General features: G+C 38.5%; 6 protein-coding genes and 1 pseudogene across 8 annotated transcripts; 4 read left to right on the top strand and 3 right to left on the bottom strand.

Annotated features, from left to right (window-relative positions):
- The first annotated feature begins 392 nt into the window (after positions 1-392).
- Positions 393-2,608, top strand: LOC110409157 (cytochrome b5). Of its 2 annotated transcripts, none has more exons than XM_021418421.1 (4): positions 393-546; positions 799-894; positions 1,890-1,956; positions 2,050-2,608. In XM_021418421.1, exons 2-4 carry the CDS (start codon positions 808-810, stop codon positions 2,298-2,300), a joined length of 405 nt encoding a protein of 134 aa, XP_021274096.1. In that variant the 5' UTR covers positions 393-546; positions 799-807; the 3' UTR covers positions 2,301-2,608. The 2 variants fall into 2 exon arrangements, with proteins under 2 accessions (XP_021274096.1, XP_021274104.1); XM_021418429.1 differs by lacking the exon at positions 393-546 and adding an exon at positions 553-702.
- A 671-nt stretch (positions 2,609-3,279) lies between these two features.
- LOC110409138 (rab GTPase-activating protein 22-like) lies at positions 3,280-7,401 on the bottom strand. 2 transcript variants are annotated; one of them, XM_021418392.2, is made up of 5 exons: positions 6,800-7,401; positions 5,177-5,312; positions 5,037-5,086; positions 4,762-4,815; positions 3,280-4,636 (listed from the first exon to the last, which is right to left on the bottom strand). In XM_021418392.2, the coding sequence occupies exons 1-5, from the start codon at positions 6,964-6,966 to the stop codon at positions 3,391-3,393; spliced, it is 1,653 nt and encodes a 550-aa protein (XP_021274067.1). In that variant the 5' UTR covers positions 6,967-7,401; the 3' UTR covers positions 3,280-3,390. The 2 variants fall into 2 exon arrangements, with proteins under 2 accessions (XP_021274067.1, XP_021274076.1); XM_021418401.2 differs by having other exon boundaries at positions 6,531-6,828.
- A 4,425-nt stretch (positions 7,402-11,826) lies between these two features.
- Positions 11,827-13,940, bottom strand: LOC110413702 (putative 6-phosphogluconolactonase 4, chloroplastic). The gene is given in 8 exon segments (XM_021424630.2): positions 11,827-12,472; positions 12,475-12,489; positions 12,492-12,518; positions 12,521-12,553; positions 13,119-13,199; positions 13,202-13,251; positions 13,447-13,669; positions 13,672-13,940. Coding segments are annotated over 8 exon segments (954 nt in total). The 5' UTR covers positions 13,814-13,940; the 3' UTR covers positions 11,827-12,089.
- A 1,021-nt stretch (positions 13,941-14,961) lies between these two features.
- Positions 14,962-17,438, top strand: LOC110424359 (putative disease resistance RPP13-like protein 1; annotated as a pseudogene).
- Positions 17,439-17,497: 59 nt separating this feature from the next.
- LOC149527725 (disease resistance protein RPS4B-like) lies at positions 17,498-18,547 on the top strand. The gene has a single exon (XM_089785037.1). The coding sequence runs from the start codon at positions 17,498-17,500 to the stop codon at positions 18,545-18,547; it is 1,050 nt and encodes a 349-aa protein (XP_089641163.1).
- Positions 18,548-20,362: 1,815 nt separating this feature from the next.
- Positions 20,363-22,055, top strand: LOC110412484 (ubiquitin-ribosomal protein eL40 fusion protein). Its single transcript, XM_021423057.2, has 5 exons — positions 20,363-20,521; positions 20,684-20,770; positions 21,163-21,265; positions 21,617-21,683; positions 21,809-22,055. The coding sequence occupies exons 1-5, from the start codon at positions 20,419-20,421 to the stop codon at positions 21,833-21,835; spliced, it is 387 nt and encodes a 128-aa protein (XP_021278732.1). The 5' UTR covers positions 20,363-20,418; the 3' UTR covers positions 21,836-22,055.
- Positions 22,056-22,124: 69 nt separating this feature from the next.
- Positions 22,125-26,216, bottom strand: PLR1 (NAD(P)-linked oxidoreductase superfamily protein). Its single transcript, XM_021423177.2, has 8 exons — positions 25,864-26,216; positions 25,559-25,787; positions 25,111-25,204; positions 24,886-25,009; positions 24,560-24,661; positions 23,511-23,662; positions 23,303-23,396; positions 22,125-22,733 (listed from the first exon to the last, which is right to left on the bottom strand). The coding sequence occupies exons 1-8, from the start codon at positions 25,984-25,986 to the stop codon at positions 22,548-22,550; spliced, it is 1,104 nt and encodes a 367-aa protein (XP_021278852.2). The 5' UTR covers positions 25,987-26,216; the 3' UTR covers positions 22,125-22,547.
- Between the last annotated feature and the right edge of the window lie 152 nt (positions 26,217-26,368).

The following is a 26,368-nucleotide window of genomic DNA, read 5'->3' as shown; positions in this document are numbered from 1 at the left end:
AGAAAACTGCTACTTTTAAAAACTAATAATAAGAGAAAACTCCAAATTTTTAAGTAATTCATGGTCGTATTGACAATTCAACAAAAACAAAATAATAATGTAAAATTTGAATGGTCAAAACCCTGAAGTCACATTTATGCAAAATTCAATAATAACTACTATTGAAATTGAAGGAGACTCCTTTTCTTTCTTCTTTATTTTTTTGTTTTATTTTATATCTGCCAGCTGAAACGCCACACAAATTCAGTGGGTTCAGCTGAAACACTACTAGTTGGGAACTTGGGTTCAGCTGGTTAGTCAGCACAATTTAAGTACCGAAGAGACAAAACTACCCTCACCGAAGGTCACTCCTGTCGAGGCAGGTTCGGTAAATTTTGAAAGTTGTATGGACGTTTTGGCAATTGTCGGGGACACCTCACCAACATAAATAGAAGAGAAGATCCTGACAGTTGTTCGAGTTGGAATTGTCTTTTTGACAAGAACAAGGACAGACTTTCAGAGAAAGGGCGATAGCTGAAAGCTTTTATCTAATCTCTCAAAAGCCCCGTAAGTCAATTGGATTCCTCTCTGTGTTTCATCCTAATTCCTCCATCTTATCTCTTTAAGTGTATATATGTGAAGGCTTTTGGAGTTTGATTTTACAGAGTTTATCTCTGGCTGTTTTATTTTTGTGAGAAGTTGCATTTGTAGCTTTCTTTCTGGGTAATTCAGATCTCTCTCAGCTTTGAACGTTAAGGCTTTTTAGCTTGTAAGTTTTTGGTGGGGTTTCTAACTTTTGTTGTTTGTATTGATCGGCAGTGGTGAAAAATGGCTTCAGATCCAAAGATGCACACTTTCGAAGAGGTCTCAAAGCACAACAAAACCGAAGACTGTTGGCTGATTATTTCTGGGAAGGTCAGATCTTTCGCTTTCTTTTATTAATCAGTGTCTTTGGTCTTTCTATGAAGATTTTTTAATTGCTTTTCCTATTTTAAAACTATGCTTTTTTTCGTCTATATTTCTGGGTTACGATTATTTTGGTTGATTATTGATGAATTATAAGTTTAGATATGTTAGTTAATAGTCAGATGATTTTAATTCTAGATTTAAGAATTTAGTTTTATGCCTGTTGGTTATTCTTCAAAATGGGGGACCAGGAAACTAAAAGTGGAAAAGAAAAGAAAGCAGTGGGGAAGGGTGGGGGGGAGGGGTAGAGAATTGAAGAGCTAACTTTGTTTTCATGGTAGGTAAAGCTTTCCCTTTTTGCTTTTATAGGAAGTACTCAGTTGCGGTTGGATTAGTATGTTAATGAATGCCTTAATTTTAGTGTCTGTTCTTGCAACTCTTGGTGCCACTAATGAGGTTGTGGTTGTCAGATAAATTGGGAGTTTTCAACTGGCAGAACTCCTGTTATCAGTTGAAGGAAAACAATTCCTTGTGGAAAATAGGAGGTCATTCTGAAGTTTGAATTAGTTGACTTCTTTTTTTTTTTGGAATGGTGAATTAATTGACTTAATAATAGTGATGTGAATATTCAAAAAAAAAAATAGTGATGTGAATTAATTAAATGAATGTACTGATGAAAACATTAAAATAGTTTTGGTTAATTAACTTGTGGTAGTTTACTTATTATATTTGATAACATCTGGTCTCAGTCATCAGCTGAAAACTGACGAATACAATGCTACCTTTAATTGACTACATTAGGTGAAAGTTTCAACTTTTGGGCAAATGCAGATGAACTTTTTACAATATATCAAACAATTTTTGCATGTAGAGAAAACTTTATTAACAAATATGTATCTTGTTCAATGTTTAAAGGTTAAATGAAAAATGTGACAAGAACAAGATATTTCGAGTTAAATTTTGTAGTATGCTACTGATTATAATTGTGATTTCCCTCTATATAGGTGTATGATGTAACTCCATTCATGGACGATCACCCAGGGGGCGATGAAGTTTTGCTGTCAGCAACCGGTAATTTTTTTTTACAATGTTTTATATTTGGTTCTTTAATTAATTTTACTGAATTAAGCCTGAATTTGGTAGTTACATCATGATATTTTTCAGGGAAGGATGCCACTAATGATTTCGAAGACGTGGGGCACAGTGATTCTGCAAGAGACATGATGGAAAAATACTACATAGGCGATATTGATTCAAAAACTGTTCCAGCTAAGCGCGTCTTCATTCCACCACAGCAAACCCCATACAATCCTGATAAGACCCCAGAGTTTATCATTAAGATCCTACAGTTTCTGGTACCCCTCTTGATCCTGGGCTTGGCTATTGCAGTACGTAACTTCACTAAGAAAGAGTAGCTTATTACTACACAGTTTCTTACCCGTTTTGAGGTGTGAATTGGTGGTTTCATCAGTTAGTTGAGAAGAACAGTCATATCATTTGTTTCATTTCCCTTTAACGTTTGTGTGTCTTAAATCCGATTAGTGGTTCATAATATGGTCCATTGTAGAAGACAATACCATATTGAGAAGAACCCATTTATGTCAGCCGGGAGACAAGAAGATGCTAAATTTTCTTGGAATTTATGAGCAGGACGATGTGTTTTTAAACCTTATGTACACCTAGTTTTTGTTCTTCAGCTCGAAATCAATGACTTTATATCTCCCTCCCTCTTCAAAATATATCTGATGATCTAACACACGAGTTGTACCATTTTATGGGCTGCTAAAAGAGCATTTTCACCTTGTGATAATGGTGGAAGTGCGTCGCAATGAATACCTGAATCACGTCTACAACAGTCTGAACATGGGGTTGTAAGCTTGCCTGCTTCCCGCCCTTTCTCTCTCATGATAAAATTATGAAAAATTGCAAGCCACGTCCCTAGATCTTGTCAAATGACAATGGGATTTGATGGCAACTTACAACCTGAATCTACCATCAACTTGGATTTCCAACGTAAGTCTCCAGTCTCCACCACCAACACCAAGTCCGACGCTCCATTCCGAGCCTCTAAATCCAAAGGTACGGTACAAAAGGCTAGCGATCTTTTTAAAACCATTCCATGCAAGATGCTAAAAAATCATGAGGTACACAGAAAGGGAAATTTGATGGAATCACATGATCAATGTCTTAATATTTCTCTTGCAGTATGGTACAGTTTTTGGAATTACGGGCTCTGTCTACCTGCCTTTACACAGAAATGATCATGGATATCTTCCTATCACGTATGCTAAAATGGAGCAATGGAATGCAGATTTATCTACTCATTTTTCAGCTATTGCCACTGCCTACTTAGCCTTGAGAGTGAGCAGTGATAAAATAAGCAAATATAACTCATCACAGACAGCATTTCAAGCGATGCATTAAAAAGGAGACTTGAGATACCCATAGAACCCAGGTTCAAGAAAGAAATGAAGCACATAAATTTAGTAGACAAAGTGGCAATGATCAAAAGGATGACTCTATCTTGTCATGAAGAGTTACCACCAAATCATGCGCATCATCTAGGAGTTTCCATACATCAAGTTGCCCAGCCATGCCATTGCACTCCCTTAAAATCTCATCCATGCTGCTGTACTTCTCTATGATCAATTTCCTTCTCTGCAACACTGAAGCTGCAATTGCATAAAGCAATAAATCATCTGTTGGGGGCGCCCTCTGTCTTATCCTGCTCCAGGCAGACTTCCCAATCCCAGCTCTAATGGCTGCTTGATCTGCCCACATTACCTCCCAAAGGCAAATTGTCTGTTCAAATGCCAATTCCCTCCTAAACAGTACCACCACCATCCTATAAACAAAAAAGCAATCCTCAGCCTGGAGCTTCTCCAAATGCCTGTAGAGATGAGAGTCTTTACATTTGATTATCTTGGAAACAATATTAAGTTGCCTTTTTATCCCGACCTCATCGAGCCTAAAATTATGTCGAGCTTTCTTCATGAAACCTACAAAACACCAGAAAGCCTCGTAATCCTCTGGGATGACTGAAATTATTGGAGAAAGGAGATCACTCATGCCCTGGCAGTAGCCAATTTCGGGGTCGTAAAGTGCATAAGCTTCAAGGATAGCAACCAAACGTGCAGCATGGAAAATTCTGCAGGGGTCCAGGTGATCATAATCCTTTAACCCAACAGCCTCAGCTGAACGACGTGCCCTCCCCTCTGATACTGCAGACTGAGAGGCAGAGTATGGCATCCATTCAGCATTTGCACGCACTGCATCTAGGCGAATGATCCGCTGCCAGGTGGAAAAATCTTCAGTTGCACGTAGTTTTGACAGGCCTTCAGTGCTTGAGGGAGAAACATTCCTTTTTGAAGACACGTCAGGATCATTTTCCTCCCTGCCTTCTGAAGAGGGGGAATCCTGAATCACTTCAGCGTCTTCTGAAGAGTCAGAGTCCGATGACTCACTGTTCAGCGCTGACACATCAGCATTTGTTATTCTTCTTGAACTATCATCTCCTTCCAACAATGTACTGGATGGTTCATCTGAGTACTCAGCATCCGGGCTCCTTTCCTCACTAGAGAGAGATTCTCTCGCACTAACCACGTCTTCAGAGCCAGATGTGTCTGTCTCCTGAATAAGACTACCACCATCTCCATTTTGACAAGTTCCACCAATTTCAGTCAACTTAAAACTCCCACCGCTGTGTTTTAGGAGCCGGCGGCACTCCCTGCGGAGTTTTTCATATTCCTTCCTGCATCAACAGATTGACAAAAAATGAAGCAAAAAACCAAAGAGATAATTCTTGGTAACAATCAACTTATATAGCTAAAGGGAATGATAAATTAAAAAACGCGAGGAAGAGAATGGAAATTTTACCTTTTCTGAGTTTTAACAGCATCTCTTTCTTCTTTGGTACTGTTTAAGTCATAGCTGTAGCAGAAGAAAAGAAAAAAATGTCTCGATAAGAGATGGGAAACCCATAGCTTGAGATTAGCTAAGATATTTCACTGCACACATTTCCCGGACAACTGTTATTCCATGAAAAGTTAGATACTTTCCATGATGTGTTGGCTTGAGGGAGGAAAAGAACAACAATAGCAGCAGCAGTGACAACAATAACAACAATCGTAACACAGGTTCACTACACTTACACTCCAAGGAGGAAGGGCCAAACCTCAGCCCTAATACTTGGATCAACACCCTGCATCAGAGGTGTACAAGATTAAGCATCCCAATTACAAGAAAACAAATGCAAGAGAAAATTAATAATTTAACTACACTGGTAACTCACTCTACTGCGAACTTTCTTCAAGAACTTGACCCCACCATCCCTTAGTCTACCATCAGATGCAAACAAACTTTTCCACTGCTGAGGCGAAAGGGCGTGTTTCTTTCTCCGGCGAGACCAGGGAGATTTGAGTCTACCACTGAAAAAAAAAGGCAAAATTTACAATCAGAAAATGAGGAGCTAATGATAATATGACAAGAATATATGATTTTATAAACACTGAGGGGAAGAAAACCAAGTTCTAACAGCAAATATCTTAGCACCTAAGTCCACAATAAAGAGAACAAATTTGTAGGTACTAAGGCATTCCTTTCATATAATGAGCTTTGGGGAAAGATAAATCATCATTGAGTTTGCCAAAAAGGGAGGTTGAGTTGTTTCAGAAATCATCATCGCATCACTAGCCTGTCTACTCCTCCCTCATCAAGCTTACGCCAGACACCAATCACATGAGGAAAGAGTACGGGCTTACACCAATTGAGATCCACCAGAATTATAAGATTTGTGTTTCAATTTTATTTTTCTTAGGAGGTCGGTCAAATTACGGAATATAACTTAAATATGAAATTTTGCATCAGCTCCAATATATTAATCCTGACAGATAAACCTGTCTGATAAACTTCTGTAACAAGAGCTTCAAATAAGCATGGGTGGGTGTTCAAGGACCATTATAATCAATCCCCAAAAGTTTTCAACTTTTAAACTGTAAAAACAAAATTAGAGTTGGAAGATTTGAAGAGAGGAGAGAAACGGACTCTTCTTCCGGATACACTTCCCATTAGTATTCCAACTTTCAAAATCATAACTTCCTACTCTTGATTGAAAAAAGAAGTAAAAGAATTTGATTTCACATCACGATTTAAAGTTTTTCCAAAATCTCTCTATCCCATTTGATTTTGAGTGTTAAATTCAAATATTTCAACTTTAAAAAGGCTATTAACATAGTAATGACTAATATCCTGGCAGATTGAAACAATCTAAACACGGAATTAGTCAACGAAAAAAGAGAAAGAAAAATCGCTAAGGCACATTAACAGAGATCCAACAAATAGGTAGAACAAAGTAAATATTAGTAGGATTTGAAATAAACAAGCAAATAATGGAGCAATAATGACTCAAAATTCTATGACAGAAGAAATAGAAAACCTAATTAACAGGAAAAATTCAAAGGAAGCAGAAAGAATCGAAATGTAAGCAAAGAGGAAGAAGTGAAGCAACCAAGGAAACAAGTGGCTTTCAACTTTAAAGAAAAAAAGGAAAAAAAATCTGAGAGTAGAGATCGGGATCTGAATCAAAAATCTAAAAGAGATTAGTGAAAATGAGTTAAGTGTTTTAGGAAAAGACGAAGAAGACTCACCGATCAGAGGAAGAACAAGAAGCTGGTGAAGAAGAAGTAACAACGAAAAGAACCGAACGCAAATGAATCCACGACGATGACGAAGACGACGAAGAGGATGATGATGAGGGTGAGTTGGGAGATGAAGACGAAGTCTGACTTCGTCTAAGAGCTCTCATCTATTAGAATTTGAATTTTATCAACTACACTCACTACGTATCGTTACTAGGGTTTTCAGAGAGTTTGTTATCGTTTGGCATTGATCGATCAGTTTTTTTGGATTTTTTTACCTACTGCTGTTGTAGAAAATGGCAGCGAAGAGAACAAGGCCGGCAAGGGCGGTGACGGCGACGGCAGTTTTGGAAGGCGGCGTCGCCACAGCCGACCAGAATCTGCCGCCTCCGCCGCCGCCAAAGTGGGGGATTCCGGTGGGGCTGTTGTTGCCAGAGGGGACCATGGAAGTTTTTGAAGTGAATGAAGCCCAAACTGAAATGCCCGAACTACCCCTTGCTTTTCTTAAGACCTTCTTCTTCTCCTCCTTCCTCTGAGTTTCTTCTTTTTTCTTTCTTTTTGCTTTGTTCGTTGCTTGCCTTCTCAAAGCTGAGCCCCCAACTGAAAACCAACTGCTTCTGTTTCTACTTGTTCTGCTTTGGTTTCTGGTTTTGGTTTTGGTTTCTTTCTATTTTAAAAAACTTTTCTTTTCTTTTTAACTTTGGCCCAATCAATTGCCGAAGTCTTTTTCTTTTGTCTCGCTCTAGACTCGACTCCACAGATCGTCCCTATTCTCTATTCGTCTTTCCTAGAGCTTTTTTTGAGAGAGAAAAAGAGGCCTCATCTCGAGTTAAAGATGGCAGATTCTATTTCTACGCCTACCCTTCATTTCTAGTGTTTTTACCCTTTGCTTTCCGCTGTTAGGTCGCTGTCCCTTTTCTTTTCTTTTCTTTTCTTTTTTGAGCTCGTATTTGACCTTTCTCCAAAAACCAATCAAACACAAAATCTTGTGATTGAAAAGCAATATCACCATTTTGTTTTACATCTCGTTGAGTAATTTTGCCAAGTCAAAGATATTTTACCCCACTAACAATCCAAGCTTCTGCTTATAACCTACGCCTTTTCACGAGGATTAATTAAATCTACTACGTGATTTTTTATTTTCTATTTAAATTTTTTCAAAATATAAAAAAAAATCTTATTTATTATTAAGATAAAAATCCGTGATATATTTTGTATATCTTGATTTTAAATTTAAAAGGAATATTATGTGATTTTTTTAAATATATTACTAATAACATTCTTTATTAATATATCACTATAGAGTTTTTCTTGGAATGAGGGTTTAACATGTAGAGGATGGTTCAGGTGTTCACAACCTCCCATGCAACACATACGAGTGTTTTACCTACTTGCAATTTTTTTTTCTATTTTTCAGATTGTTCACATCACATGTGTGTATGCATGTGAATAATAAACAGAATTAGGTGAGATTTGTGTTAGAATTAGTCGTAATATTTATTATTTAGTATCATATATCAATCCTTGAGAGGGAAAATGGAGAAACAAAAAGAAGAAAAAAATAGGGGCACAAAACAAAATTGAGAATGAAAGGTCTGATTGTGAAGCTCATGTCCTGGCATTTGGGGATTTGGAGTATCTGAGAGGCAGAGGTTGTGGCGAAAGAGGGCCAGAGGCATGCACCAATTGTACCCCGCATAGATTGCTACATTTCATAGGTTAATGTTTACTACATGCGAGTGCAAGGCAAGGAAACAGTAAAAAGTTCACCAAACATCTGGTGACTTTCTTTCTTGTTGAGTGGCTGAGTGCTATTTCGTTGCCCTCCTGCTTTTTCCATTATTAAGAAGGGCCTGTGCAACTTTTTCTTTACTTTGCACACAAATTTTAAACAACCCACCCCAGCAAAGTGCAGGCTAAGCTTGATTTGTTTGAAACTTTTGCTTACAATTCAAGTTTGCACTGTGGTTAATTATCTTCCTAAAGAGTAACAGTACCACGTTCTTAAGAAAAATGGTGATCTCGTTGAAGCATGCTCCTCCCTCAAAGAATTGAAGTCAAGCAGGGTGCTTCTCATCAGAAATCTGTTTGTGTGGCAGAAAGCAGAAACCTTTTCCCGATGAGAATTTGGGTCAAATTTAGTCAAAATCAAACTTGATTTAGACGTTGATCATGATTCTGTCCTAATTGTGGATGTCAATCAAAAGATAAATAAATTCAAAAGAAAGAAAAGCTTTTGATTTCATCAAGCAAGTCTATGTGTGGGGACTCGAAGGGGCCTGAAACACATTAGGCCATCAGCAGAGTGGGACATGTCAAAGCAACCTGGCTGCACTGCTTATTGCAACCTGGCTGCACTGCTTATTGCAACCTGGCTGCAAGTTATGAAAAACATTGTTCACTTGTTCAATTGTTTACTCCTTGCCTAGCCAAAAAAGGATGAAGAAAGACATAAAAATCAACATTATCTTAGCTTTTAATCATAATTCAATAAAAAGTTCAGAAAAAAAAAGAAAAACCCAAAGCTTTGGAAGACTTCTTAGGACTGATGAGGCAGTGGGGAAGCACAAAAGCAAAGGATACGGTTCCTATCCCAAAGACTGCTAATGTATCTTTCACAATCACCATGAAATACGGGGAGAAATCAAAGTTAAGACCAATGGGTCAACAAAATGGGGCGCCGTGTTTATAGACACATGGTAAAAGAAAAAAAAGAGAAAAAGGAGAAGAAAGGGGGGGGCGCTTAGAAAAAATAAAGAAATTGTGGATGCTGGAAAAGGTCTGCAAGAGCCGAGCGTTGTTACCATGGAAGGAAAGTGGAAGGACCATGACCGAGAGACGAAGACAAGGCCCGTTTGCATGGGTAGGGTAGGGTAGGGTAGGGTACCATTCCCTTTGATTTTTTTTATACAGATCAACGTGGACCGGATATATATATTTGGTTTAGGTCCTTTCTGCCCAACAATTGGAAGTAACTTCCTAAACATAATCATAGGATTTAAAAGTCTGAATATAGCCAATTTGTGGAGCTGCGTTTAATTTACTTTAATATATTTAAAGATAAAATTTAGGCTTGTAGAAATGGACAAATATAGTACCCACTTGAGGTCTTTACAAATTGGAAAATGGCTCAACAAGCCGACGTACTTCAGTCTAGTTTAGGCCTCCCCCCTCCCCGCTTTTGTCTCTCTCTCTCTCTCTCTCTCCCCTTCTTTTCGCCTGTAAATTTTTATGCAAGAAGCTGTGCTTGTACGAATGAATAAATTATTTGTCTTTTAAATCACGTCTAAATCCAATATACCATTGAATTTTGGATATCCGGGGAAGATATTCAATGAGTATTCATAATTGTCAAATTGGCTTGTTCATGACGCTTAAGGATTAAATTAAGGATATTTAGCGTTTAGCTAAACGTGATCAAAGTCTTAACGACCTGATTTATGTGATTACAACTTTGACTTCTTCCACTGTAATCATGATCTATTTTCTCTTCTTAAACATTAATCCTTGATAGATTTGATTTTGTAAGCAAGTTAGGTACCCTTGGAGTAGGTTACCTGAACATCACAAAAGACCATGTGCCCAGTTTCTCTTTCATTCTCTTCACCATCCAGATGAACCCAAAAATGACGAGGATCCATGAAAAAGATGATTTGACAGCAAGCTGCCATAGCAAAATGAACAACTTTGATGAGGGAAGTGGGAACCAAATAGATCAATTCACTGGCATGGAGGGCCACTTTTTTCATTTTTTTCCTACATGCATGGGGAGATCAACTTTTACATGAATGCTGGCCCCTGCTGCTAGCATGCTGAACCTTTTCAAATACCTACCACAATAATGAAAGGGATTAAAGAGGTACAGAAGTGAGCTCTGTCTCCCATGGGGACAGTGACAACACGCCAAGCCCCAAGGGCCAAAGGGGTGTGTCTCAATGAAGTCTTGTCCCTGAGAAATCAGTTGTGTTACCATCATAAAAGATGAAGCCTTAATTTTGTAGAAAGATGCGCTCAAGTATGCTCATTAACCATGCTAGAGGAAGTTAGTTTTGCTTTTACACCAATTTTAATGATCAGTTCTTTCCATTTGACCTGATCTATTTTAGGACCAACATTCGAGAGTGACTGACAACAAAATCACATTGCTTAACAATCATATCCTTCTCGATTTAGTTTCTTGAGAAATGAAAATTTTTTACCCTTGGCACCGGTTTCTTCGCAGCTATGCATTGAAGTTTGATACCATGGGCACAAGGTTAGGTTTCTGTTTATAAAAAGGATTATCCTCTTGGGCTGAGCATCCATTGCTTCAAAGCCAAGACAAGTTTTGAGGACTCAGATGCAAGTTTGGAAACCCCAAGCCAATTTAATTTGCAAGAAAGGGGAAGATACCAAACCCCATACCAATACCATCACTCAAATACAGAAATAAATAATGTGCCCAATATAAAAAAAAAAAAACCAAACAAATAATCTGCGATAGGAACCGATGGTCAGAAGGAAGGCTTTCCTAATTTTTCAGTCATGGCACGAGCGCTTCAGCCGGCAATCAGCATCAGAACTTGTAATTTAATTATGGCGAAGAGTAATTTATAATTGCTGCCTAAGGGGCTGCAGAATCAATGAAGCATAATCCTTGCCTGATTCTTTCCCACCAAACTTGAACAAAAACCATCCATTCAAAGAAGCACATATTCTGCTATTTTTAGAATTGCTGGTTGAAAAGCTAAAAAGGGGAACGAGAGTCAAGTTGGAAGTCTTTTATCAGTTGTTCCTATTTACTTTTATCATGGACGATTCCTCAGCAGGGATTGATTTGATTCATGGCTTGTCTGGTCATGATTGTTCATGATTGTCCCATGACGAATTCTGGTACCACCTACTTCACGCAATAACCCCATCCAGAGTGCTTTGCTCAGTCTCATTGTTCAATCTTCCTGCTCATATAAATATATTAAGTTATTACCCCAGGAATATAACTATGGTGCTTCCGTTCTGTTGCCAACACAGGTTCAATTCACTACCTAACTGCTCCACTTATGTTCATATACAGTAACGTTCTGCTCTCATTCGTCACCTTTCGAATTGACTGATAGAAAAGGATTATCAAATACATTTTCCCACAACAACAATCTACTTTTCTAACAGGAAATGTGCTTTTCTTCTGCAGGATGTCTTCCTGTTTGTTTGTTCGTTTGTTTTAATTCAAAAGTCAATAAAATCACCTCCAGATGATTTTTTTTTTCCATTTTTTGACCTCAAAATGTGTCTCATACACACCGCTTATTATTTGCAAGATGAACACTGAACTCTAAATAATTATCACAGTATGATTACTTTCATCACTCTGTCGCAGTTGATACAAGGATGGGACATATAAAGACCTACATTTTATTAAGATCGAATGTTCTCCTCACGAGAAAGAAAAGGCTTGCCAGTCCGTAACTATCATCAAGGTTACAAACTCCAGTAGAACATCCACTGATCAGACCACAATGGTCCAATTTAACATACTCAAGTATGCAATGAGAAGCAACTCGGATAAACTATAGTCTATAGGCACACAACTTATAGCTTGGAGGCTGCATCTTTGTCCAGAAACCAGACCAACTCCCCTTCTGGAGAAACCGTCTGAACAGGCAGCGGCTCAGAAGTTTGACCATTTCCCAATGCAGTATGCACTGGACCTGCTTTACCAGCACCACACACCACAAGTGCAATGTGAGCAGATGAATTGATAACAGGGAAAGTAAAGGTAATTCTCTCTGGAGGCGGTTTTGGTGAGTCCTTAATGAAGGTAACCCACTTTTCATTCTCCCTGACCAGACGGTGGCCAGGAAAGAGAGAAGCCACATGTCCATCTGGTCCCATTCCCAGAAGCATGAGATCAAATTTTGGAAACCCCGTAGCTGCTGAGACAACTAATCACCCACTGTTAACCAAATGCTTGGGCAGGTCTCATAGTCTCAGCTGCACCTTCAGCAGACAGTGCATCTTGATGGAATAGACATTACCAGGGAGAATTGGTACCTGCAGGAGAGAACACCACGTTTAACTTGATTGCGTTGGGAAAATGGGATATCAACATCACCATAAAACCTGCATTGGCAGTTCACATGGCTAATTACTAGACTTTGATTTCATCTTGCACTGACCAAAAGAATTTACCAGCCCAGTACCAAGTGAAATTTCAATTATGATGCAGCATAAAATGGTAGCTTGCTAGCAGTCAAAATATTAAACAATATCGAGTTGCCAAAACCATAATGTATTTTAAACATTAATTTGGCTAAGTTAAAAACCAGAAAACAATCAAATATATCCTAGGTTGTAAATCCCGAGCATATTTGGACCTTCCCATTCATACTGAATTGCCCAATTGTACATCAAAAATAGCAAAACAATTAGCGTTTTGCTTCAAAATTTTAGAGTAGTCTAAACTAAAAATGCCATACTAACAATGCAAAGACTAAAAGCCTTTTCATATCCATCACAGTAACAGAATTTAGTACTAATAATTAACCCCAAAGCAAATTTATCATCATTTCAGCAGTGAAAAAACAATAAATTAGAAACATTATATTCTTCGATTATACCTTGAGAGAAACCCATCAAACGCTAGCTTATAGTTACTGTCATCATGATCCTTAGGACAACACCTCTCATCTACCCAGAAACGTGCCAGGCTGACCAATCCACCGAATCAATATATGGGGGTTCTACCAGTTTCCTGAACGATCAATTTCCCATATCATCAATCCATACAGATATTAACTCAAAATTCAATAAATTTTGAAAAGCAGTAACTAGAAAACGCATAAGATTGTGACATTCAGTAAAGAAGCCAACTACTTCAAGAAAAATAAATCGAACAAAGAAATAAAATGGTAAAAATTAAGTAAAAAATGGAAGGAAATTTTAAGACCTGAGAGACTTGATGAGAGAACCACCAGATAAAACGACAGTAAAAGTGCGTTTCTCTTTGGAGAGCTTATCAGCTAGATCGGCGGTGTATTTAGCAAGCGACACCGACAGATCCTCCTCAGAAACGAAAACCTCCACCTTTCCTTTCCCTTTCTCCGTCGTGGTCCCCGCCATGGACGCCTTGGCTCTCCAACAAAATCTCCCGGGACCCGAAACACCTCTATCCCAGTCGAGAAAACGAGCGTCTTAGGCGTCACGCGCTGCGGAGAATACGAGGCGTGGAAAGGAATGCGAGGTAATCTGCCAAGAGACGGCGGTGAGAAGAGTGTGCGAAGTGGAGTGGAAAGTTGAAGAGGCGAAGATGCCATGCGCAGTGCGCACTTCCAGCTTATAACGGACGCGACGAGCGTGGACCAGACTGAGTTAACCTTTTTATGGGATTCTTTGAAAGAGCAGTGGATTTGGTCTACTTGGTTTGTGATCCAGGCAAAACTGGCTTTAGTGAAATGGTGAGCTGGAGTTACTAACGATGTGGGGAAGGCCTTCGTTAGACACGTGGGTCAGTTTGAGTTAAGGCTGTTTGGTTGGAACATCATTAATCTTGGCTTTAGACTTCTAGTTTTCTCTGTCCATACTCCATAGTTCATACCAAATGGTCCTAATGCAATACTACAAATAGGAGTGGGCAACGGTCAGTTGGAGCCGTCCAACCGACTGCAGCCACGGTTATTGTTAACCGTCGGTTGGTCAACGGCCGACTTGTCGGTTGATCGGCTCGGTCGTCGGAGGAATCCTTTCCCCCGAACCGACTGAGAAATCGAGCCCCCCGGCTACCCCGGCTATCTATGGCTCGCCCCCTACTATTTCCCCCGACCCCCTCCCCCCATCCTGATTGTTGTGTTGATTTGAATGATTTCCCTTGGCCAGCCAGTCCCCCTCCCAGGCTCCAACCCCCCCCCCCCGACGGACCCGACTTGATTCCCTCGGCCCCCTTCCCACGAGTCCCGATTCCCCCCTGCCCGCTCTCCACAAGTCTCGATTCCCCCCCTGCCGGCCTGGGCCTCCCCCCTCCTAGTCTCCCACGAGTCATTTTAGCCATTAATCTTTAACCATTTTAGCCCATAAATCATAGTTCAATTCAATTCATTTTAGCCCAAGTCAACTTAAGTCAACCCATTGATCTCATCATCAAAAACCGATCGAAACTGACTTTCTAAAAAACCGACTGAAATCGACTTTATATCATTGCAGTCAGTTATATCCTAAAAATTTTTGATCGGTTTTGACGAAAAACCGACCGAAACCGACCCATGCACACCCCTAACTACAAAGATGTCAGTTTCTTTTTTAACAACCAACTTGGAATTTCTTTTAAGTATACTACTACAAAATTAAGTCTTGGTCAAAGGTTGTCTTGCCAATAACCATCTATAGCCGGCCAAGTTTTCGTTCTCACCATTGTTTAACGAGTCCTCCTGCCTCTACTGAGTCTGTCAATTTCTCTTTGAAACTAACTATGCCCATCGGACGAGCATTTGAAACTGCATCTGTAAGCTTGCTGCTTAACAAATTTTTCACTCAAGATGTGATAGATTACTTAATGAAGTGGAACATCAATAAGTCTCTGTTACAAAAAGTTGAATTAATCATGCCGAGGAGATGCAATTCAATGACCCAAATGTCAGGACTTGGCTGGAGGAGGTCAAAGATGTAACATAGGATGCAGAGGACATAATTGATGCGATAGATACCGACGTTCTTGAATCATGTAGTAGCACCAGCAAGGTAACTATTCGCTTAGAATTGGTAAATGCTAGTGATTCAGTCAAGGAAGGGATAGATTTTAAGATGAAGGATATAGCTGCTGCCATCAATCCTTTTAAACAGCGTTTAGAGTCAAGAATGAACACTACTGCAGGAAGGCTTGAAGATATTGTTAGACAACAAGGTATTCTCAATCTGAAAGAAGATGTAGAAGTTAAATGGTCTTAGATTATAGGAAGAACACCAACAACTCCCATGTTTGATGAATCATGTGTTTTTGGGAGAGACTCTGATGAGGACAAGACCATGAAATTGCTGAAATCTGGACATGGAACTGGGGATAAGGTTCGTGTTATCCCTATAGTTGGCTTAGGGGGCATTGGCAAAACAACTCTGGTCTGAATCGTTTATGGTGAGAAGATGGCGAAGCATCGCTTTGATTTGAAAGCTTGGGCTTGTGTAGCAGATGAATTTGATGCGAAGAGGATCACAAGAACGCTTGTTGAGTCAATTACTAGAAAGACCTGTAATGACAAGAATTTGGATTTACTTCAAGAGAAGCTGACAAATTTGTTAAAGGGAAAGAAATTTTTAGTTGTGTTAGATGATGCTTGGAACGAAGTTTATGAGAATTGGGATGAACTGAAGATTCTTTTAGCCAAGGGTGCAGCAGGGAGTAGAATTATGGTAACAACACGCAGTGAAAAAGTTGCATCAATACTGGGCACCCTACCAATACACTATTGGGAGGAGTTGTCTAAAGAAGATTGTATGTCATTGTTTGAGCAAATTGTGTTTCCAAATGGAATTCAGATGCTTATCCAAAGCTGAAAGATATTGGTGAGAAACGACTATCGAAGTGTAGAGGCTTTCCTTTGGCACTTAAGGCACTTGGGGGCCTTTTGCGCTCTGCATTTGATGGCAGTCAGTGGGAGAGGATCTTGCGTAGCAAGATGTGGAAATTGCCAGATAATACAATTCTTCCAGCTCTAGGGTTGAGTTATCATCATCTGCCTGTGCATCTGAAAGAATTCTTTGCTTATTGTTCAATATTTCCGTAGGACTTTGAGTTTGGCAAAGACAGGTTAGTCCTGTTATGGATGGCAGAGGGTTTCATCCAGCAGCCAGAAGAGGGTGAAAGCATGGAAGCTGTGGGTCTGATATTTTTCTGCTTTAGTATATAGCTTTCTTTCAACACGTGCTGGTTATAAATCATGATTTGTGATGCATGATCTCATCCAAGATCTAGCACAGTCTGTTTCAGGAAAAACATGGCTTAGGTTTGAAGACATGGATTTTGGCAAGGGTAAGCATGTTCCAGTGAAAACTCATCACTTGTCATACACTCGTGGATCCAATGATACCTTCCAAAAATTTGAGCCCTTAAGCAAAGTCAGACTATCTACGGACCTTTTTACCTTTAGTTCCTTTGTTTGGAGTTCATCAGAGCAATTTGAGTAACAAGGTACTGTAAGAAATTTTTCAGAACTTAAGATTGTTGAGACTGTTGTCCTTTAGTGGCTATGACAGAACTAAGTTACCAGATTTCATCAATGGTGTGAGACGTCTTCGTTTCCTTATAGCCAGATCAAAGAATTATCTAAGTCCACAAACAGTCTCTACAACTTGCAGACATTGATATTAACAAATTGTCATTCCCTTGGGACACTGCCAACGGACATGGGAAGCCTAACTAGCTTACGACGTCTTGACATTCGTGAAACTAGTCTAGAAAAGATGCCGCAGCGATTGGGAAGGTTATCGTACCTCCAAATGTTATCCAATTTTGTTGCGGAGACAGGTAACAGCTAGGGATGAGAGATTGAAAACCTGTCTAATCCCCGTGGAACACTTACCATTTCTGGGTTGCACAACGTGACTAACATCAAGGACGCAATTCAGTCAAAGTTGAAGACTAAGAAGAACCTTGATGAATTTGTTTTAGAGTGGAGCTATAACAGCAATGAGTCACGATATGAAACAGTTGAAACAGATGTGTTTGATGTGTTAGAAGCTCGTGAAAGCTTGCAAAAGCTCACAATAAATTATTATGGTGGTAAAGAATTTCCACGTTGGTTGGGGGATCGTTCATTCACGAACATGGCCTGCTTGCATCTTTATGGTTGTAAAAAGTGCACTTTGTTACCATCTCTTCGCCAGTTACTTTCTCTCAGAGATCTCAGCATTGCAGGAATGGATGGTATAAAGCATGTGGGGCTGAGTTTTTAGGGGATGCTAATCCTTCAATCAAGCCTTTTCCACTGTTGGAGATTCTGAAGTTCGAGAACATGAAAGAATGGGAGGAATGGTCCTTCGAGAATAGAGTAGAAGCTTTTCCTTGCCTTCGCCAACCGTCTATTCTCAGGTGTCCTATATTGAAGAAATTCTCATACAGATTTCCTTCCTTGGAAAAACTGAAAGTTCGAAAGTGTGAGGCTCTTGAATCTTTTACAGGCCTTTCTCAACACGAGAATTTAGAATCTGACGAATTCCCTTGCCTCAGGTCGCTTACTCTTGTGTGTTGTACTAAGCTAATTGAACTGCCCAAGTTCCTTCTTTCACTGGGAGGATTAAAGATAGATGGTTGTTTGGAATTGGGAGCATTTCCAAGGCTTGTAAACCTTCAGAAATTAGAATTCTTGGATTCAAATGCCAAGCTTGTCGGGAGTATAGTTGACTTCAGTTCGCTGACCTTTCGGCATAAAAGACTAATTTCATTTGTCAAATGCCTACATGAATGTATAATTAAACAATTTGTAAAACTTGTAGATTCGAAGATTGCTGGTTGTGGTGATCTTGAAGGTTTGTCAAATGAACTGGTGGGATTAAAACCCCTTGCTTCACTTCAACATTTGACAATCTGCCACTGCCCTAAACTTGTTGCTTTACTGGATGAAGAAATAAAGTTGCTGCCAGAGCTACAACTTTTAGATTTGAGTTATTTTGATAACTTGAAAAAACTGCCTTGTGAGCTTCAAAAGTTTAATTCTTTCCGGGATTTGAGAGTTGACTGGTGTCCAAAGCTTGAGTCGTTTCCAGAACAGGGGTTGCCAGGTATGCTTCAACTACTTGTCATCCGAGATTGTGGAGCTTTGAAGACTCTTCCTAACATGATGCTGCAGAACAATAAAGCCCTTGAGTACTTGGAGATTCACAAGTGTTCTTCTCTCACATCACTTCTTGAGCAAGGCGATTTACCTACCACGCTGAAGCATGTCAAAATTTACTACTGCAAGAATCTAGCATCCCTGCCTGATGGAATAATGTGTAAAGACAAATTGACTCTTGAGTACCTAGAGATTGACAACTGTTTCCCTTTGAGCTCCTTTCAAGAATAAACTAAATGAACATTCAAGAAAAACTGTTACATTTAGGATGGTGGTACCTCTTTCTTTCATTTCATGTTTTCTTGTTGATCTCAAGCATAAGCTTCAAAATACTGCAATCAGGCCTTGCCTGGTTAGCTAGTAGCATCAACCAAAAACACGTTTAAGGGAGTTTACAATTCCGCAGGTATGAACATTTTGTTGGAAAACTTTTCAAGTACTAATTGTCCATTTTCTATCAGTACTTCTCTTGCTACTGAAGTCGTGGCAGGTTTTTCAGTTCCAGTTTCTGGAGCAGCTCACTTTGTCAGAAGATTGTATTTGATTGTTTCCAGATTTTATGTCTCCACTCCTATTCACAATGGGAAGCTCATATTCCAGTTTTTCTGGGAGGATAAAGACATATGGCTCGAGCTCGGTGCTGAGTGTAGCCTATGTACTTGTTAAGGAAAGATCCTTCAAACAATTGTAAATCCATTTATGGTCTTTTTACATATCGAATGCAAAAGCAATACCCTTCTGAGACTTGTTATTAGATACAATCACACATGTATCCTCTCACCATATCATGTCTTGAGATGCAAAGTAGCTAACCAGGCATGAATTTTCTCAGTTGGCGCAAGTGATATACGACAGATCCAGTCTGAACAACTTAAAATTGTTGAAACAAGAAGAAAACGAGTAGTGTTTCTTCTTCCTCCTAGTCATGATACCAACTTCATGGAGGGATGGTATGGTTGATGTTAACAAATAAGCATAGATATACAAGACCATGATTATCATTTTACCCGAGTCATCATTCTTTTATTTCAGTTTTCACAAAAGCACATTGCTGTAAATTTATCATTTGATTCTTAATAGAAATTAAGGCTTCAGCCATTATATCAGCACATTATCTAGTAAGAGTCGTGACAAGATCCGAGTATTAATATTTTCAAAGTTTCTGATTACATAGTTTGATTAATTGTTGTTTATAAATTCCCAATGTATTGCATCTAATATTATCCATTTAGCTCATGACAGTTTAATGCTTGCTTGAGGAAATGATCATAAAGTCCCTTCTTTGTTAATTGTTCGTTTAGATCTCCAAAGCCCAACCATGCAAAAATACATTATTTATACCTCCATGCGATTAAGATTTTACCATTCTTCCCCATTCATTTTTTCCACTTGTTATCCAAGATTTTCATATAAATAATAACATTATTCATTTTTTTTTTAATTTTGTGAGCATGAAATAATAACTAATCCATTTTCAAAGTCGGATTGCTTTTAAATTATTTATGTTATTAGTTAAGATTTTATTTTTCTAAGCATCCCTAACATATTAATATTATGCATGCTTAACATATTAAATTATTTATGTTATTAGTTAAATTTTATTTTTTTTATGCATCTGTAACATATTAAATTATTTATGTTATAAATTGAAATTTTACTTTTTTTTTAAGATTCGTAACATATCATATTATATATTTGTAATTTATTAAATTATTTATATTATTAGTTAAAATTTTATTTTTCTAAACATTAAAATTTTGATTTCACTATTGAAATTTTATAATTTATGACTGAAAAGGTTTTTTTTTAGCCATTATAAAATTTTTACAACGTTTTTTTATTACCATTCGAAGTTTTATACTTAATAAAGGGCAAGTCGGTGGATGAAGGAATAAAAGATATTGCTATCCCTATTCCTGTTTCCTGTCATTAGTCACCCCAAGTTTGCAATACAAGAAAAAAAAAAACCGTGTAACCAAACAATAGCCAAAAACCCTAGTCCATAATATCCACGTATATAATGAAACTGATAACGGAAAAGCTTTGAGAAGGATAGAGAGAGAGAGAGAGAGAGAGACAGAAACAGAAGCAGGGTTAGGAAAATGCAGATCTTCGTGAAAACCCTAACGGGGAAGACCATAACCCTAGAGGTCGAATCCAGCGACACTATCGACAACGTTAAGGCTAAGATCCAGGACAAGGAAGGTATACGCCTCTCTTTTCTTTCTCTCTCTCTTTTTTTTATCTTTTTTCATTTGGCCGCCTTTTTTTGTCTCCTACCTGTTTTAGGAAGGAAATCGGATGGTGAATGTGTTCGTTGATCATGAGGATTTGACGGTTTAGATTTGCCGGTTTAAATGTTGTCAGGTATCCCACCGGACCAGCAGAGATTGATCTTCGCCGGAAAGCAGCTTGAGGATGGCCGTACTCTTGCCGACTACAACATTCAGAAAGGTAATTACTCTTGAGCATCGGCCCTGTTGATTCTCGAGAAAGTTCATTACAATTTGAGAAAAGATACTATAAGTACTTTAAATTTATTTGTTTCTTGCTGACATGTGAATCAAAGCCACGGACTTGTTGAAAATTATGTTTGCTTGTTGAGCAAATGAGAGAAGTAGAGGAGAAGAAATTTATGGGAATCATTTGATCCAATTCAGTTAACTCTCATATATCTATATCGACTTTATTGTAAATTACTTGATAGTTTAATGGATCTCTATGAGGAAAAATAGCACTCATAATTAGGGGAGGGACTGGAATGTTGAATTCAAACCCTTTACCTTTTTATTTATGATCTGACATTTATTTTAGTTTGATTTGAATGTTTATGTGGAACTGCGCAGAGTCAACCTTGCATCTGGTTCTGAGGCTTCGTGGTGGCATTATTGAGCCTTCTTTGATGGCATTGGCTAGGAAGTACAACCAGGACAAGATGATCTGCCGCAAGTATGTCTGCACTTTTTATTGTCTCTATGGTTACTTCTTTAGTAGTTTACAAACTTTGTTTGAAATGAATCTTTATTGGAGCACTAGCATGTATGTTGAAAATGCATCTAGTTAGATCATCCCTTTTTTCTAAATAGGTACCTGCATCCTGCTGATTCTTGAAATCAGCATTTTTGTTCTCTTCTTTTGAAGTATCAAATTATTTTATGAGCCCCAAAAGCATGCCATACTGCTTAATATGAAATTGCATTTTTTGGTTTTCCTTTATAGAATGGGCATGCAATTAGTATTGAAAATTTTTTGTTCTCTATGTTGATACTGGAATTATTACCATTGACATATTTGCTGTAGGTGTTATGCTCGTCTGCACCCCCGTGCTGTGAACTGCAGGAAAAAGAAGTGTGGACATAGCAATCAGGTAAATCATCTATGTTGTCATCCTGTTGAATATGCATGAGCCAATGACTATCCAGATTTCATCATGTAAACTTCATCTGCTTTTTCTATTGCACCCAATTGACAATTAGTTCTTTGTGTTGACAGTTGAGGCCAAAGAAGAAGATCAAGTAGTTTGCAAAATTTGAGGGAGGAATTCTACGTTTGGTATTATTAGATTTCTGGATGTTTTGTTTGGACAATATAGTTCTAAATAACTGACATCTTGACTATCCCAAAGTTAGCTTTAATTTCATTAAGTTGAACCTCTTGTGGTGTATGTGAATTTGTTTGTCTTTGACAGTGAGTTTCTCATTTTTGATATAATGATGGTTTCATTCTCCTGTTTGTTTTATTACTGTGTTCTGCTCGGGGCCTTCCACCTAGAATTATGTTTTGGTGAAGAATAAAATACTCATGAAGCTGAAAAGGAATATTGGAACGTTTTTCCACTTCTGAAAGCAAGTTTTTTCAATGATTTTGTGCATGAACAACTTAGCAACTCTGCAAATATGATACATGGAATACTGTATGTTGTGCTTCATATACAATTTAATGTTCATTTGTAGGCTTCACGCCATTTCCTGCATTTCAGCTGCAAAATTGGTAACAGATGTTGCTCCAATCCTCCTCTCTTCTATTTGTTGGAAAGTTGTAGGATGGCAATCCTACTGCCACGGCCCTTTTAGTTGATGGAAATACCACTAATCAGCAGTTTCTGTGATTTGCACCCCAAAATGGTTCTTTTCTTTGGGGGTGCTTATGCACTTCGTCAAAATTACATTCCTCAATTGCACCCCATTGGATTTCTCCATGCCATAGATTCGATGCTGTAGTTCTAAACTGATTATTTTGTCTGGAAAATATTTTGGATCATCCTCCTTGGAGACTGCTGAGCTGCATAATCTAACTGAAGCAACTCATTTGAACTTAAGCGCCATCCAAGAGCACCCAAATTTTCTTGTGCTTGTTTCACTGATTTAACTCCAGGTATTGGAATGGTGCCTTTGCTGATGCACCAGTTTATTGCGACCTGCAAATGACATTTTATTTAGGTATATTGCATGCATATCCTGTTTAATGCTTAAGTTAATTAACATCAAAATTGAGGTTGGATCTCCGTATTTCTCTTCATGTTTGCAGTAAGAGAATCTTATCTTGACTCAAACTGAATACTATACAATCCAGTGATCTACTAACGTATAGTGTAGTTTCTATTTTACTATTAAAATAGAAACTTGGCCAAGTAACTTTGAACATGTCATTCTTGTCAGAGGACCAACCAAGCACCAAGTGATAAAAGTCCCGACACACAGATGCAACGGCAGGCCATCGAAGGAGGGAGTATGTATGTTCCAACAAACTCAATGCTTGTATTCTCCTTCGAGAGTGAGGCTAGGCCTAGATGTAAAACTACTTGGTGTTGGAGGATGTTTGGTGCTCTAGAAGAGAATACTTAAAAGATAAGGCCAAAGATCTAATAACACACTTAAGTTATTGTTAATGAGAACTTAAAAAGTTCTAATAGGCTGCTTAAATTTCTAAGGATGGAGTGCAACTTACAAATGAAATAGTTGCAAACAAAGTTCACATCAGAAGTACCTGAGGTACGGTTTTGCCCCGTTTTTCTGCAATTTCTCTTAAGGAAACCAGCAAGGGCTCCAGTCCTGGAAGAATTTGCTTAAATAGCAGGCCCCTGTTAAGAGGCGAAAACGCTTGTCATGAAATAAGCAGTCAACCAAGCACTGAGAAGATCCTTTAAATCTCTTTTACCTTATCTAAAAGTAACAAACAGTAGTATTTCTATTACCTAGGCCCACTTGGAAGCCTGGAAGGTGTATATTTTCCAGTAAGCATTCCAAGTCCCAGAGGACTATAAGAAATCAAGCGGATACCCAGAGAGTCACAAATATTCTTAATCTCCATCTGCTCTTCTCCCATGCTTAGCAGAGAAAATTGTACCTGAAATTGGGGTCATTCTGGATGTAAGCCTTAGTAGTAGCTACATGTTCAGGCATGGGATACATCAAAGTATTCTATTTTAGATAGATAGTCTGCCATTGAGGCTTAGCTTGGGTGGCCGTTTTGAGTACAAAATCTAAGAGATTGAACAGTAGTGCTCTCTTCTTGTACACAAACCAAAAATAGAAAAGTGCCCATATATCATCCATGCACTAAGCTTATTGACATCCATGATAAACTCAGCCATGTCCTCTATTAAGCAGGAATATGCTATTTGCAAGTAGCTACCATATTTATAGCTTCTTAACTGTTTCTACAAAATTTTGAATCAAATGAACAAAACGAAATAAAACCACAAGTTGAATCATGTTCTTCAGTGAAACGCTGAAACCCACTTATACATTTTTCTCTGTCATTTAACATCCTTGGAGTTGGGGTTTTGGAGAAGGGAGGCAGAATGAGCCCGGACACTCTTTATGCATGTGTTTAAATGTGGCTATCTTTAAATAGAGCTACTGTTGCTGGAGGCTTTAGGTAGTTGGGCATATGCATCCACTAGAAGCCATGGCCATCAAGCAGATTAGAAACTCCAAAACATAGGGTTGGAATAGAGAGAAAAGAAAAATCACAAAACCAGAGGTATGGCAGTAAGAGTGGGCCAAAAATGTGTGATTGTTTGAATTTGATGAAAACAAGAAACACAGGCACAAAAATTAAAGCAAGTGTAACTGTAGGGGCACTTGGTTTTAAAATAACACAAAGCAGGTGTGAGGGGAAACACGATATTTCAAGGATGCGGTGGTTCTTAGTTTTGCTACATGAAACACAAGCAAGTATAACCAAAACAAAATTCCTCTTAACATGAAAAGAATAGAAATATTTCTAAATTATCTATACCTGAGCTGAACGTAGAGGGACTCCTCTGGCTTTAAGGTAATCATAAATCTTTACAAGCTGTTTGGGTCCGTAATTGCTAACTCCAACAGCTTTAACTAAGCCCTGAAAATTTATATCAAGTAGATTTCAACCAGTGAACAACAACAAAAAAAATCATCCAAAAGACTACAGAAACAAACTAGCTATGATGCCAAAAAGATATTCTCAACTTTTGGTGGTTTAAGTTTGAATCTAGGACAAAATTTTCACATGCCAATGGAAAATGAATAACCTTGTTTCTAGCAAACTGCATGATAATAACCACTTTAAAAGTAATTAACGGCAACCTGCTCATACATTGCCACTAAACCACCCCAAAGAGCTAATTCTTGTGGGGGAGCATAGTTTGCAGTGGACCAGTGTAACTGTCCTATTCCAATTTGCTCAATCTGCATTCGATCCCTCGAGGCCCTGGAAAAATGTTCTTCATCAAATTTAATTATCATTACTACATGTCGGTGAATTGTGAGATAAACGAGGATCACTTATATAAAAGCAATAGAATAGCAAACCTGCAAGCTTGAACAAATTGACCTGGTGTTAGACGCCAGGGATATGCTGCAAACTTTGTAGCAATTACAATCTCATCTTCTATCCGCTTTTCCCCTGAGATAACAACAATATAGAAAATTAAATACTAGAATGGTAAGATTAACACTCTCTATTGTAAGATTGGGATGATGACTGAAGAGTCCTGGTTTTATCAGCTATAATAATAAAGGTCAATTGTGTCAGAACTGAATAACAATCTCTAATTGTACTAATTTCAAATTCCTTAACTTATTATGAGAACCATCGCAAAATTAAGCAGTACTACATAAAGAAAATGCAGTATAATAAGTTGACAATTGACAAGAGTCAGTTGAACAAACAACTTAGAAGCTTCTCAAACAAAATCAAAGTCCAATGTTCAATCCACAGCAAGGCAGGTTAAATTTAGACTGAGAGAAAGAAACCAACCTCGAAATTCTCTAATGAACTTTCCTAGAAGTTTTTCACTCTGTCCATTGAGTCTTCCAGTCCCATAAGAATCCGCAGTATCAAAAAGATTGATGCCGTTCTCCACGGCAAGATTGAAAACTCGTTGAAGTTCAGAATCCATTGATTCCTTGTAACCCCAGAGAAGCTGGTTGCCCCATGCCCACGTCCCAAACCCCATTGGAGACACAGTCAAAGGACCCATCTTCACCTGCCCAGTAAAACAACCACTGAAAATTAATACCTCCCATAGAATCAAACAAGCTTAGAGATAGATAACGAAGTACCCTTTGCCAGGGCCAGAAGAGAGGGAACTTGAGAGACTTGACAGGTGAAGATGGGAGAGCGAATTGATTGGAAGAGCTGAGACAAGTGATGCAAGCTGCGGGAGCTGAGTTTGAGAAAGCCATCGCCTATGTTTTCAATCACACACTCCAGTAGCTGGGAAAGAAGAACTAAAGTCCGCTGTTTTTTGTTTTTCGGAATGATGAAGTTTGCTGTTAGTTATTATAGTTTCGGTGTGCCTTTTGTGGTTCAAATTGAAACTTGGAAAAGATGAGGCATGGTCTCAGAAACCCCTCCACTTCGATCAGTCACCGCAGTCACTGCTACTACTACTTTCTACCACAAAGCTAGTTTGGGAAATTTTCACAAGTCAAATTACTTTCCAATTTTCAATTTCAGGTGTTAAAAACAATTTGATGTGTCATTATCCTCCGGCTGTCGCCATAAACGAAAAACGCTAAGCTTAAATCGCACATGTTGATGTTGTGGCCCAAAATGTTTTTACCC

This window comes from Theobroma umbraticum, unplaced genomic scaffold (genome assembly GCF_002168275.2).
Source record: "Theobroma umbraticum cultivar Fairchild unplaced genomic scaffold, ASM216827v3 scaffold_30.0, whole genome shotgun sequence".
In the NCBI taxonomy this organism is placed as follows: Eukaryota; Viridiplantae; Streptophyta; class Magnoliopsida; order Malvales; family Malvaceae; genus Theobroma; species Theobroma umbraticum.
Note: the sequence above shows the minus strand (reverse complement) of the source record. Positions and strands in the feature narration are given on the sequence as shown.

What these genes read in the sequence shown, in the direction of transcription:
- LOC110409138 (XM_021418392.2), bottom strand. Translation starts at nt 6,966, where the DNA reads ATGGTCCCCTCTGGCAACAACAGCCCCACCGGAATCCCCCACTTTGGC. An exon ending in TGAAGAAAGTTCGCAGTAGA is followed by an intron (nt 5,087 to 5,176) that starts GTGAGTTACCAG and finishes CCTCTGATGCAG; the next exon opens with GGTGTTGATCCAAGTATTAG. An exon ending in TGGCCCTTCCTCCTTGGAGT is followed by an intron (nt 4,816 to 5,036) that starts GTAAGTGTAGTG and finishes CTTCTGCTACAG; the next exon opens with CTATGACTTAAACAGTACCA.
- PLR1 (XM_021423177.2), bottom strand. Translation starts at nt 25,986, where the DNA reads ATGGCTTTCTCAAACTCAGCTCCCGCAGCTTGCATCACTTGTCTCAGC. An exon ending in TAGTGGCAATGTATGAGCAG is followed by an intron (nt 24,662 to 24,885) that starts GTTGCCGTTAAT and finishes ATAAATTTTCAG; the next exon opens with GGCTTAGTTAAAGCTGTTGG. An exon ending in GGGGCAAAACCGTACCTCAG is followed by an intron (nt 22,734 to 23,302) that starts GTACTTCTGATG and finishes TGTCATTTGCAG; the next exon opens with GTCGCAATAAACTGGTGCAT.
- LOC149527725 (XM_089785037.1), top strand. Translation starts at nt 17,498, where the DNA reads ATGAAAGAATGGGAGGAATGGTCCTTCGAGAATAGAGTAGAAGCTTTT.
- LOC110409157 (XM_021418421.1), top strand. Translation starts at nt 808, where the DNA reads ATGGCTTCAGATCCAAAGATGCACACTTTCGAAGAGGTCTCAAAGCAC. An exon ending in GGCTGATTATTTCTGGGAAG is followed by an intron (nt 895 to 1,889) that starts GTCAGATCTTTC and finishes CCCTCTATATAG; the next exon opens with GTGTATGATGTAACTCCATT. An exon ending in AGTTTTGCTGTCAGCAACCG is followed by an intron (nt 1,957 to 2,049) that starts GTAATTTTTTTT and finishes GATATTTTTCAG; the next exon opens with GGAAGGATGCCACTAATGAT.
- LOC110412484 (XM_021423057.2), top strand. Translation starts at nt 20,419, where the DNA reads ATGCAGATCTTCGTGAAAACCCTAACGGGGAAGACCATAACCCTAGAG. An exon ending in TAAGATCCAGGACAAGGAAG is followed by an intron (nt 20,522 to 20,683) that starts GTATACGCCTCT and finishes AAATGTTGTCAG; the next exon opens with GTATCCCACCGGACCAGCAG. An exon ending in AGTGTGGACATAGCAATCAG is followed by an intron (nt 21,684 to 21,808) that starts GTAAATCATCTA and finishes TTGTGTTGACAG; the next exon opens with TTGAGGCCAAAGAAGAAGAT.